The sequence below is a fragment of the Corythoichthys intestinalis genome, chromosome 2 (assembly GCF_030265065.1).
Source record: "Corythoichthys intestinalis isolate RoL2023-P3 chromosome 2, ASM3026506v1, whole genome shotgun sequence".
NCBI classification, from domain to species: domain Eukaryota; kingdom Metazoa; phylum Chordata; class Actinopteri; order Syngnathiformes; family Syngnathidae; genus Corythoichthys; species Corythoichthys intestinalis.
In genome coordinates, this window is record NC_080396.1 from 37,816,819 (window position 1) to 37,830,822 (window position 14,004).

At 39.6% G+C, this 14,004-nt stretch overlaps 1 protein-coding gene across 1 annotated transcript; it reads left to right on the forward strand.

The window, feature by feature from the left end:
* The first annotated feature begins 1,257 nt into the window (after positions 1-1,257).
* On the forward strand, positions 1,258-5,499 carry LOC130909529 (ADP-ribosylation factor-like protein 8A). Its single transcript, XM_057826119.1, has 7 exons — positions 1,258-1,686; positions 3,204-3,284; positions 3,353-3,426; positions 3,501-3,594; positions 3,915-3,982; positions 4,062-4,132; positions 4,242-5,499. The coding sequence occupies exons 1-7, from the start codon at positions 1,564-1,566 to the stop codon at positions 4,292-4,294; spliced, it is 564 nt and encodes a 187-aa protein (XP_057682102.1). The 5' UTR covers positions 1,258-1,563; the 3' UTR covers positions 4,295-5,499.
* Positions 5,500-14,004: the final 8,505 nt, after the last annotated feature.

A 14,004-nucleotide genomic window follows, 5' to 3' on the forward strand; every position in this document is an offset into this window, starting at 1 on the left:
ATATTGTGCATTAACGCTCGTCGCTATTTTGCTTGCACAAAGAACCAATGAAGGCTACTCAGTGCTTTCTTCGTTCTTCTAACAGCCAGGCGCATTGCTGCCACCTGTCGGATTGGATGCGAACTGTAGATAATCAGAGGCTAGGGGGGGTAAAAACAGTGATGAATAATGAATTGCGGCCGCCGGCCGTCCAGGGCACCGGCCGTTCTGTGATCCTCCAGAACCCACAGATTACCAGTCCGCCCCTGTATGTAAATCAGCCAAGATAGCCCCCCGCATTTTTACCACACCAAATCTGGCCCCCTTTGCAAAAGGTTTGGACACACCTGTTTAACTGATGATCCGTAGACAAAGCCAGCTTCTTTGACTTGGTACCAGCTAAATATTATTCAAAAAATAATTATGGTGGAAGAAATAAGCATCTTGAATTTGAAACTGTATGTTGTCGGCGATTAGCCTCGCAATGATCTTAATTGTGGTTGTCAGCCCAAAACCCTCTAAATATATATTAAATGCATCTTACCAGATATAAAATGACTACTACATAATCTGTAGTGATCGTTTGGTGCCCAGCTTTCTCGTCAATTGCAGCCGTCCATCTTGCTCTCCTCTCAGGGTCTCTCGGAATACGGTAGAACTTCAAGTCTCTCCGTCTATCTTCTCTGTTACTGCAACCAACCGCCACACACGCCTTCACCATTTTGATTATTAATCTTAACGAGCAGAAAAACACGCCATAATAGGAGGAATTTACGTAACGGTAATGCGTAAACACGACGAGTTGACGGACAATATGGCGCGGAGGCGTGGTTGTGACGTCATGTGAGTAGGGTCTTTATGCTGAGAAGCACACTGAATAAAGAAGTGTTGTTCCATTCAAGTCTCGGCCTTACATGTACTTAGATTAAGGAAGTACATAACAGATTCGACCATGGAGGCCATTTCTAGACAGAATTCGACAGAATGTTCTGTTCGACACAGGGACTTCAGGTGACCAGTCCAGCAGTGAATTAGATAGAAATTTAGTACATTTCTGTGATGTGTCAAAACCTAAATACATCATTAACCAGACAACAAGCATTCGTCTCTTATTAATATTACTCAGTATTTTTTAATTTATCACAATAATAATTAATCATATTGGGTGTCTGGTGGTGCGACGCCCAAGTCCCCACAAACCAGTCCCAAATGGACTGGAGTATGTTTCTATTTTGCATGTTCCTCACTGGCCCTGAACCTTTACTTTGAAATACTCGGAAGTTCGTTCTCTTATACTATCGGAAAATTGTCGGGTAGGAAAGACGTCGGTAGTAAACAGCAGCGAAAAGGCAAAAAAGGCGAAGTCGGTTCGCGTGTAAAAATACCGACAAAAGATCTGTGAAGCTAAAGGTCGACGGTGCAGTTCGGTAGTCCGTCTCTGCCCCAGCTTGTCACTTTGACAAATTCGCGTTCGGGGCGTCAGCCAGTTTGCTAGCAAGGGGAGCCGCCTTGCTTTAGCATCAGCAGCATCAGCAGAAGAAGAAGCAAATAGGTTAGCATTGGCCTTAATAGCGGACGACGAAGATGATAGCGCTCATCAACAAACTGCTGGACTGGTTCAAGGCGCTCTTCTGGAAGGAGGAGATGGAATTAACCCTCGTGGGACTGCAGTATTCAGGAAAGACCACATTTGTCAACGTGATAGCGGTAAGAAGGCTAATGTAGCTAATAGCGAGCAGCTGTTAGCATCAGGCTGCATCCATCCGTTGTTGAGCTGATGACCTCAATGTCTTCATCTTAGTCTTTTAATGGCTCCTCGTGCTTTGTCAGCATAATGTTATACATGAACTACTTTAACGAGTCCCCCCGTACTATAACAACATAGTCGTTTTGTTTTAATCTAAATACTGCGTGCTTATGGTCTCCTCACATCAGCACCGGTTAGTGATGGTGAAATGGTCACATGCTACCAGCCTGTCCGTAAAGACCAGACATCTATACAAAGACCGAGCCTTGCGTGAATTTGCCATTGAGGTTAAATATAGTCAACGGCACAATTTTGTTATTTAAGTTAAATCTTGTATAGAGTGTCATCAATGACAGCCAAATTATTAAATGTATATGACCAAATGAAAATGTCTAGCTTTATTGGTCGTGATTTATTAGCAAAGTAGGCGCCTAAAAGTTGACAAAAACACCATTAAAATTTGAGCTCGTGCAGGCGTGCCGAAGTGGGCAAATTCATTAATTCCATCTTCTGTGCTACTTATACTCAGTCGGGTTGCGGGGTTGCTGGACCCTATCCCAGCTAACAATGGGCGGGAGGCAAGTTACACCCTGAACTGGTTGCCAGCTACTTGCAGGGCACATGGAGACAAACAACCATTCACGCACACCCTCATATCTAGAGACAATTTAGACTGTTCAATCAGCCTACCATGCATGTTTTCGGTAAGTGGGAGGAAACCGGAGTATCTGGAGAAAACCCACGCAGACAAGGGAAGAACATTGAGTCTTCAAATTCAATTTGTAATATGGTTTTATAATGGCCAAAGAACTTGATACAATTGAAAAGCATCATTTTAACCTACAAGAGCTTGTTTTAACCAACAAATGACTGAGACAAATTCATATATACCGTATTTTTCAGACTATTAGTCGCATCTAAGTATAAGTTGCATCAGCCCAAAAATGTGCAATGAAAAGGGAAAAAAATATATATATATATATATATATATATATAAGTTGCACCGGAGTATAAGTCGCATTTTTGGGGGAAATTTACTTGATAAAATCCAACACATAAAACAGATATGTCATCTTGAAAGGCAATTTAAAATAAAAATACAATAGAGAACAACATGCTGAATAAGTGTACAGTATGATAATGTTAAATGATGCATGAACAACGAAATAGTAACGTGGCCGGTATGTTCACGTAACATAGCTATTAAAAGTTATTCAGATAACCATAGCATAAATAACATGCTAACAAGTTTACCGAACCAACAGCCTCACTCCAAAACACCCAAATAACATGTGAAATGATATAATAAAGTGTTAATACTTTCACACATAAGTAGCTCCAGAGTTTAAGTCGCACACCCAGCCAAACTAAAAAAAAAAAGTGACTTATAGTCCGAAAAATACGGTATACAACGTCCATGGTTGATTGTGATCGAACGAAATAGTGACACATGAATGCTTTGGCTGCCTTGCTCCAGTCGGGCCAATTCAGTGAAGACATGATTCCCACAGTGGGCTTCAACATGAGGAAGATCACCAAGGGCAACGTCACCATCAAGGTGGGTCCTTACTCTGTTGCCGTGACAGTGACCTCGATAAAAGCCTAAATTGTGTACGTCTTGTGCAGCTGTGGGACATTGGCGGACAGCCTCGTTTCCGGAGCATGTGGGAACGTTACTGCAGAGGAGTCAGCGCCATAGTGTAAGACTTACTTGATGTTTCACTATTTCTCCATCATGTGTTGTTCTGGTAATAAACACTCATGATGTTTGCAGATACATGGTGGACGCGGCCGACCCAGAGAAGATTGAAGCCTCCAAGAACGAACTCCACAATCTGCTCGACAAACCTCAACTGCAGGGAATTCCGGTGAGTGTGTCTCCTTTACCTCTTTAATAGCCTTTTGCCTTTGTTGCTCCAGAAGGGGGAGGCGTGAAAAATGTTTCTTGAGATCGTGGACCTTGTTTGACTATGGTTTTCATTGTGAATAGTTTTCAAATGAACTTTTAAGTGGTGGCAGCACAGTGAGTAAGTGGTTGTCATGCCAAACTCACAATTTGGAGGATTTAACTCCAAATCCAACCAAACTCAACTATTTCTACAAAGCTCTTTTAGACATTCAATCCAGTTGGACTAATCATTCACTACCATACCTCCCAGTTGGATTTGACATGGTGTCGTATCTTCAGGTTTTGGTTCTGGGCAACAAGCGCGACTTACCAGGAGCTCTGGACGAGAAGGAACTCATCGAGAGGATGTAAACTCACCTCAAACCGTGCGAATGCCATATCCTGTACCCGACAGCTTCCTCATTGTGGTTTGCTTGTGTCATCCAGGAACTTATCAGCCATCCAGGACAGAGAGATCTGCTGCTACTCCATCTCCTGCAAGGAAAAGGACAACATTGGTAACACACAGAAAAAATCCAAGCTCATAATGAATTTAGCGACACCATGTATCAGCCCTTGGAAATTTTCCACCGCTATTGTTCCTGACTTTCTGATTCTTGTGTACAGACATCACCCTTCAGTGGCTGATCCAGCATTCCAGGACCAAGAGGAGTTCCTGAGAGTAGACAACCCCCAAACTACACACCCAACCCAACCAGCCTTGCCATCCTCCAAGCTCCTCCCGCCTCATCCTTCCATTTTCATATTTCCATGTTGCATAAACTACACTACCCATGAACCTCCTGTATCTCACGCTACAAGCTCCGAGACGGCGGCGACCAGACAGGAAGCAGGAAACACCACAAATAAAGCCCGGTCCCTGCTGGTTGTTCAATTAATCTCAAATTAACAGAGTCAAGTTTTTCACAACATAGCAAGGAAGAGTTTTAAAACTTTGTTGTCAGGTGAGATCATCAGCACGTCGGCCATTTTGACTGACCCTTCCGGAACCAGACCGGAAAGATGAACCACCTCTTCCTCGTCGCCGTCACATGTCCTTAATCTTTTTGTCATTCATCATCTGGTCACTTTTTTTCTCGTCCTCCCTTTCAGTTTGATGTTTACTTCCCTTTGAAAATTTTTTATTGCACTCTTGATTTTTGTTTTTGTAAGATAAGAATAATGACAATGTTGATAATCGTTTCATGTGTAACATTTTATTTGAGTTTTGTATTTTTATTATTATTGTGGTTTTTGACATATTGGCCGCTAGAGTCATGTAATGATGATCATGCTATTTATGTCGATAATAGATCAGCTTAGTTTATTTATCAATCATGTGAATCAGACCGAGTGATCTGTAATGGAAGGAATCGGTTCGTTTAAACGTGATCCGCTTGTTTCTTCTCCAACGCAATGTGAGAAATGTAAAACTTGGATTCATGTGGACCTGGTGGATTAAGAAGAAATGTAATGGGATGTTGTGCTCAGAGATGTGTTGTCAATTTGTCAACCCTCGCCTCGCACCAAAATAAAGCGTGGAGGAAATTAAATGTAGCCATGTTAATGACAAAGGTTTTTTTCCCAACTGGCAAACAACTGAATGAACGTAGACTGCGCCTCTCAGGTGCACAACATCATTCGTCTGTGGAATTTTATTTAGGTGAAAATGCCTTTTATGACGTCACACAACTAAACTGGAATATTGAAAAAAGTATTACATGGAAATGTGTCTTTTCTTCCCTTGTGTGCCCTTCATTTTGACACCATCAAGCCAGCTTTTCAAAGTTCCCTTTACTGAATTATTGTCCATAAAATACAAGTAGAAACAATGAACTTCACTGGCCAGAAAATCAAATACACGAGACATAATTTCATTTTACTGGCCAAAGTACTATTTTTCAAAATGGAACCAGTAAAATCTTTTAGATGTGCAACATGTTGAGTGAATTATTTAAAATATATTTACCTTAAGATTGGGCTTCACATTAGGTGGGTAACATTAGGGGAACCGATGATTATAGACTACTGCTCAGTCTTTGAAAGGATTTGTCATTGTCTCTCCCTGATAATTGGCTGAACTGCTCACGAAAGTTCAGTCAGTTTTCCTGAATGTAATTCTGTCCTTGACGGTAACACTACGGTAAATTGTGAATTTATGGACAAGTCAATTGATGAGATTTACTCAAGTAAAAGTACAAAGTACTTTAAAATGTACAAGTAAAAAAAGTATTTTCTCCCGATGCAAAAATGTAATAGCTGAGTCAATATTAAAAAAAAGAACAAAACAAATTAATTGATTGCTCATTTTTATTTAAAACTGAGCAGAATGGGGAAAAAACAAGTAATAAAATTGACTACGCTGTAAACAGAAGCTTAACAAACTCAGAAACTCTCAAAACTTAGTTTAATGGCAGATAGAGAGGAACGATCAGGTTCATACCGCCACTTACTGTGTTCACCTGCCAATCTTGCTTGTACTCGTTTTGCTCCCTCTAGTGCTCAGTTACGGTATAGTTGCACGGGGTTTATCGATTGCGCCGGAGGCATGAAAGCGAAATTATCACAAACTATTCATGATGAGAAAATAAGAAATTAAGAAAACAAACAAAAGTATCGTGTAATGCAGGCGACAATTTGAAAAGAAGTGGAGTAAAAAGTACAGATACCTGCTGTAAAATGTAGTGCAGTAAAAGTAAAAAAAATACCACTTCATATTTGTACTCAAGTAAAGTACAGATACACAAAATTATACTTAAGTACACATTCCACCACTGCTATTGAGTAATGATTGCAAATATAAACATCTTTCAGGGGCGGAGCTAGGGGGGGGTGCCAGCGATGCAGCCGCACCTGTGCCTCTGGGGTGCCCGGCGTAATGGGAGCCCTCGCAAGGGGACGGGTTAAAAATCATGCTATGAGCGGCCGTATATATCACAGCTGACATAAAACTCTCCGCCAGATCGAAGTAATGGCAGCGGGAATCGATCTCTCAGTAAAATGTCTCCACTGCTACAAATTGATTTAAATTTTTGCTTATTTACCTGCGTTCGAGTCTATCAGCGTTTCCATTCAGTGCGGTAATAGAGCCTGCTAACGTGCACAAACATAAGAATATTTGTCATTTGCTCGCAGCCTTCTCTGGCGTTCTGACACCCTGGCTAGCAGTCTGTATAAGGCGGAAAACACTCAGGTGAACTGAAGTTCTGCTCTGAGACCCCCAATTTGGCCAAATTTCAAAATTGTCTGATATGCACGTGTGATACATCATTGGAAAGCTTAAATCTAAATGTTCCGGGGGATAAAACATTTTGAACTTAAAAAAAAAAAAAAAAATGCAACGGCGAAACCCTAACTGGAGGTGAGAGCATGAGAGAGCATAATTAAAGCCGCCATGATTTTAACGAGATATTATCGCGTATTTAAGTTGTTTTGATCCTAAAACTCCATGTAGCATGTGTCACCGAGTGTCAAGACGGATGTGGATGGCCACAACCGGATTTGTGGGGGATTTTATGGGTGAAACATGGTAATATAACAAGGGTCGCGATGCAGAAATCGCAGACATCAAGGAGTGGTCGATATGTTCTTTTTCACATATTTACCCTTTTTGTTTGGATCGATTATTTATCATCTAACATATGGGAAAATGCAACAGTAACAAAAACAAAAACAAAAAAAATACAACTAAGCGATAGTTATGAGGTAGATATCTGTGACTTATTTACAGACACCATTTTTTTCATTGTGGCGTAATTTGTTTAAAAGTTTAAAATATGCGAGTAAATAATTTTTTTAAGTGTTTTTTTTTTAAACGAAATATTAGACATCAATTAATGATTCTAAGCTAAAAATGACAGACATTTTGAATGATAAATATAATTACCTACCTTCTCTTTATGGCTGGGTTGAAACAAAAGCAGTTGCGCGACATCTGTAAATGGGGGTTTCAAGGGTAAAACGGACAAATTATAAATAGTTCGGGGGCTTAATGCGCCATGAATCTGCTATGGCAGCATAAAGACATATTGTTCTATCAAACACAACAGTTCTTCTGGCTTAAAATACAGCAGTTTATTTTAAAGAGGGGTGCAGGAGAAAAAACTGCTTTTTTAGCCTTGTCTGTGTTTTCTGCCATAAATTACTTCCAGTATTAGTATGAACCAAGGGCATAGGTTTGCATAGGGACAGTAGGGACAAAACACTACCAACTTTCCAGGATGCTCAAATTATTCACACCAACTTTTAAGCAACCTTATTTGCATTATATAATGAGTTCTGTCATATAATAATAATAATATGTATATAGTTATATAATATATAATTATTTAGTGAATTATTTTCATTATATTCAGACTTACATTCATCCCTTTTCACTTGCTGAATGTTTCGTTCAATTTCCCCGCCCCCCCCATCAAACGCATGTTTGATTGGCTGATGACTTGACCTTTTACCTTGAACTTTGGTGTGGGTGAACTGGATCTTGATCTGGGTGAACATTTGCTCCAAAATGTGCAAATCAAGGAATGTGTCATTTTATGTGTTTAAACATATTTTTCTCCGTTATCACAGTTAAAGAAATTCGTGATTTTAACTAGATTAGATTAGATTCGATTCGATTCAATTCGATTCGATTCGATTCGATTCGATTAGATTAGATTAGATTAGATTAGATTAGATTAGATTATCAAGCAATCACATATACTAATGGTCACTAAAGGTTACTGATGAATTTGAAGGTGACTTAATTGGCCACCAGAGAGCGCTAGCGTTCTGGATACCTGTGACTTCGACCCTCAAGTCACGTCCGACGGGAACTTTCTCACACGCTCAAAGAAAAAAAAACAACACACAAATAAAGAAACTAGTCTGCTCGTTGACGTGATCAAACTTATAAACGGCTCATCTCGTCTTCCTTCGTGCCTTCGCCGGCACACCCCACCTCCTGCCACCGTCCTGTCACTGCGCCAATGCTCCCCCTTTCTTTCAAGCGTGTATGCTTGTGTGTGCAGAGAAGGAGGCCCCAGTGCAATGCTTCCTCTCCAAAACCCCAACTCGCTCGCCACGGCGACCCTGTGATCATCGTCATGACAACAGAAGCCCTCCTCGAAGCCAAGGATACCCCTCCTTTCTCTCACATCCCTGCTTTTCCCACACAAAACCAACAATGTACTCCTGTGTGTGTGGAGTGTGTGTGCATTTGCGCGTGTGTGTTTTAACCCTTTCAGGGACAATGGTCACTACAGAGGACAGCTATTGAACAGCTGACACTTGAGACCATTAACCCTTTATAGAGAAAATGACAATTTTTTTTTTTTGGGGGGTGGACACGCAAGACCTTTATGGGGTAAGTGACTATTTTTGTTAATTTGAATAAACCTTAAATTTTAACAATTATTTGGGTGTCACAGTGAGCTAGTGGTCTGCCTCACAGTTCAGAGATCAAGGGCTCCATCCCAGGCTCCAGCCTTCCTGTGTGGAGTTTCAAACACAACAGGCACAAACTGTTTGTGCCTGTTGCGTTTTCTCCATGTACTCCGGTTTCGGCCAATATCCCCAAAACATGCATGGTAGGGTGATCGAACACTCTAAATCAGACAATTCCAAAGTGCGGCCCAGGGGCCCAATGCGGCCTGTGGTCAAATTTCATCCGGCCCCCAGCCTGTGTCATAAAATCAATAATGTCTGGCCCGCACACGACCTAATAAATTGGTCAGCAGTACTGCTACCACCATATGAAGTAGCTTACACACTGTACCCCTGGTGGTCAGGGGCCGCGAGCGTAACACAAGACGGCAGATGTGCAATGAAGAGGCAGCGACAAATCAAAATTGCAAATAAAAAGAGCTTGTTTAACAGAAAAGAAACAATGGACACAGAGCACACATTTACCCAACCCCCTGCACTATGCAGCAAACACCAAATAAACAGTTACAAAAACCCCAACTAAACCTAGAACCCAAAAACAACCCCCAAACTAAATCACTACCGTGGCAGGCACCTATTGTGCCCCAAAATACATGGGTGGTGTTGCCGCTCTATCTAATGGACTAATACAGAGGGTTACCTACGTGAGGTGGGAAACACCACTGACAGCTATGTACGTCCATGCCATTGACTATCATGAATGTCGCTACTATTGATGCCAATGTACTGGATTCCATTGAGGCATATATAAATTGATGCCATTGACGGCCATATACGTTAAAATTAGGGCTGTCAAACGATAACAATTTTTAATCGAGTTAATCACAGCTTAGAAATTATTTCATCGCAATTAATCGCAATTCAAACCATCTCTAAAATATGTCATATTTTTCTGTAAATTACTGTTGGAATGGAAAGATAAAACAAGACGGATATATACATTCAACATACTGTACATAGGTTCTGTATTTGTTGATTATAACAATAAATCCACAAGATTGCATTAACATTATTAACATTCTTTCTGTGAAAGGGATCCACGGATAGATTCTTAATGGATAAATTTGAGCTTGTATTTTGTGACTAAATGTTGCCATCTAGTGTATGTGTTGAGCTTTCAGTAAATGATAATGTAGTGACAAAACTGTTCTGCCCAAATGCATGATGGGAAGTGGGTAACCATGACTGTGTGTGGCGGCTGCAAATAATATATCTTCTCTGTGTTGTGTACAATGCAGGGTGTTAAGAAAAAGATCAACTCCTGTCATTCTTCCCCACGTTGCTCGCCTCAATAGTTATAATTGTTGTGGAAGCTTTAGGCGATTAAAAGCACGGTCCAAATAAATGCCTGTATCCACTCCACTCACCTGTCACTGCCTCTTAGCTCTGTATATACATACATCGCCATTGTAGTCTGTTTGCGGCAATGCGTGAGTGGGTCGTTCCGTGCATCCGTTAAATATTTTAACGTGATTAATAAAAAAAAAAAAAAACTACCGCCCGTAACACGATAAATTTGACAGCCCTAGTTGTGCCTTATGTTGGCTCAACATGTGTGCTTTATGTTAAAAGAACACAATTGCTAAATACTGAAGGAAAGCAATTTAATCCGGTGCAAATTATGTATTTCTTTAATGTCGGTTCAACATGTATTTTGGGGTGAACATGACTGCATTATGTTGGCTCAACAAGAGTGCTTTATGTTCGCGCAACATGAGTGCCTAATATTGGCCAGACATGTGTGCTTTATGTTAAAAGGACACAATTGCTAAATGCTGAAGGAAAGCTATATTATCAGGTGCAAATTGTTTCCATAATTTTTTTATGTCAGTTCAACACCCCATTTTTCTGAATGATAGGGCTGTCAAAATTATCGCGTTAACGGACGGTAATTAATTTTTTAAAATTAATCACGTTAAAATATTTGACGCAATTAACGCACATGCCCCGCTCGAACAGATTAAAATGACAGCACAGTGTCAAGTCCACTTGTTACTTGTGTTTTTTGGTGTTTTGTTGCCCTCTGCTGGCGCTTGGGTGCGACTGATTTTATGGGTTTCAGCACCATGAGTGAGCATTGTGTAATTATTGACATCAACAATGGCGAGCTACTAGTTTATTTTTTGATTGAAAATTTTATAAATTTTATTAAAACGAAAACATTAAGAGGGGTTTTAATATAAAATTTCTAAAACTTGTACTAACATTTATCTTTTAAGAACTACAAGTCTTTCTATCCATGGATCGCTTTAACAAAATGTTAATGTTAATGCCATTTTGTTGATTTGTTGTTACAATAAACAAATACAGTACTTAGGTACAGTATGTTGCATGTATATATCCGTCTTGTGTCTTATCTTTCCATTCCAACAATAATTTACAGAAAAATATGGCATATTTTATAGATGGTTTGAATTGCGATTAATTATCATTAATTTTTAAGCTGTGATGAACTCGATTAAAAATTTTAATCGTTTGACAGCCCTAAAATATACTGTATATTCATATATTTATACTAAAACGATGTATGGATGTTAAATCAAATAATTTGGATAAAACAGAGAAAGCGCTGTGCATGGCTGCGCACGTGAACGCAGTGGCCCCGCTCTCTTTTCACTCTTCCCCTCCCGTGCCCTGACGCCATCCGCGAGCATCCTGGTATTTCCTTTTTGATATGGAGCAGCTATAGGAGTGAAAAACAAACTAAAAACAGGAGAATTGAAATGCAAACAACTGTGTTAGGAGTGGGGTATGGAAAGGATTCAAATTGTTGAAGACGCTATACAGAAACCTGTGTCAGCTTCGCTGAATGTAAACGAATGTGGCTCTTTGGAAAGAAATATAGAGAAATATGAAAAGCGGCATGGAAAATGAATGAATGAATGAATGAATGAATATTTAACAAACTTTTCCAGCGTTATTTCGTTGTGTAAATGCATTTATAATGATCATAAAAATATGTAGACTGTTTAAACATTGAGAAAACTTGCGTTTTTTTTTTCTGCCAACTCAAGGAGATTAAAATAAATGTCAAATCCGCTATCCGCCTGTTAGAACAGACACGCAAATATAAAAGATATAAATGTTTATTGAATATCCGTCTTACAGTCTTGTTTAACTGGGAGAATTCGTTACAAAAGACAGGCTTTAATTTGTTATCATTATGCATATATGCATCGGCATCGTCACAAACGTGATCACACAAAACGCAACCACGCATCGTATCCCCGCATTTCCTCCTCCTCCTGAGTCCTCACAAATAAAATATAAAACTTTGTTTTTTTCGGGCTCGTGCCTACAAATAAAACATAACATTTCGTTTTTTTTCGGGCTCGGGCAAGAAAATCAAGTTCATTGATTGGCCTGGGCCGCATCAGGCTTTAATACCCGCTGGCCGGTTGAGTCGGGCTGGATTTTTTAGGCCCGATCTAACTTCTAGGGTCATGGTATGTTAGCATACCGTACACCTATTTAGCCTGTTGTTCTCCATTGTATTTTAAATTGTCTTTCAAGATGACATGTCCGTTCTTGGTGCTGGATTCTATCAAATAAAATTCCCCCCAAAAATGAGACTAATACTCTGGTGCAACTTACTATATATGTTTTTTTCCCTTTTCATTGCGCATTTATTGGCTGGTGCGACTTATACTCAGGAGCGACGTATAGTCCGAAAAATACGGTATTTGCCTTCAAAGTGAATGTAAAAGCCTTCTGCCTTTGAACAAGGGCTGGTCACAGCTTAGCACAGCAGTTACATATGCTTAATGACCATTAGATGTATCCAAACTAAGATGCTTGGGATTTTTTATGTGAGCATTATCATTATTAAAGCATCCAATTGGACATCACAACACGATCATAATATGTTAAATCCACGACCATGTATATCGATATTGGTTTGATATCAATATTGGATTTTTGGAGTTGGACAATATGGGTATATCGGTTAAAAAGTAATTACCAGACAGCTGTAGTTAAAAAAAAAAATCATACTTTGCGCATGAAAGGGTTGCAGTCACACACGATGAGTTGACAAGCGTGCAATATAAAGGGTTAGACAACACTTTAGTATCCTGACAGAAAAGAATCTTGTTAAATAAATGGAAAACTCACAAAATATAAGTGAGATTTTGTGACCTCTCTCTGAATGGTCTAAAAAGAAGTGGAGTGAGTGAAAGAGTCTCGTTGTCACAAAAATCATCAGTATTGATTCTCTAAAGGGCACAGAGTTTGTAACCTACAGACAACAGAGGCAGAAATAAGTCAGCAATCAAATAGTTAGCCCTGATACAAAAATCGGGCTCCAAGGATCAATAGATACTGGCCTATGCTACATAGCTACTAGATTTCAAGTTGATCGGTTAATAAATAATGGAGGAGTAGCACTTCAAAGTTAGTGTCCACAAGAAGACGAACAACCACTTGAGTGGCGACTTGACAGCCAGCCTTCAGCCTGTCAAAATAGAATGAAAAGTTTTTAAAGATACACTATATCTAAAATTGAAATTTTGAGCTGATGGTGGCGCTAGAAAAAAGTTCATGTCATCAACTATGATCAATAGGGTTCATCTTCTTGTAGTCATTATTTTGACAGTAATTTTGAGAAGATTTGGATGAAAACTTTTCACGAGGCATTTAGTCTAAATTAAAAGTTTGGAATGGTAGTGGCGCTAGCGGAAGAGTCAACCTGCATCATTAAGTAGCTGTTTATGTGTTCCATGAATAGAACGAAATAAGCAACATTTACTTTACATTTACAAAAAAACATAACATTTTTTGGATGCAACAATTCCTTGAGGTCAAATTGACTGAAAGGGTCTGAAATCTGTCAGTAACATTGAGGAGAACGGGTGGGCTCTTCTTTTTGTTGTTGCAAATTTATAAGACTAAAAAAAAAAAAAAAAAAACTGTACGCAGTCTTGAAAGAGCGCAAACCACATTAATAACAGGGAAATTACTGAGA

Coding starts and splice junctions, on each gene's coding strand:
- LOC130909529 (XM_057826119.1), top strand. CDS start 1,564: ATGATAGCGCTCATCAACAAACTGCTGGACTGGTTCAAGGCGCTCTTC. Junction 3,595..3,914: donor CTCAACTGCAGGGAATTCCG/GTGAGTGTGTCT, acceptor TCGTATCTTCAG/GTTTTGGTTCTGGGCAACAA. Junction 4,133..4,241: donor CAAGGAAAAGGACAACATTG/GTAACACACAGA, acceptor TCTTGTGTACAG/ACATCACCCTTCAGTGGCTG.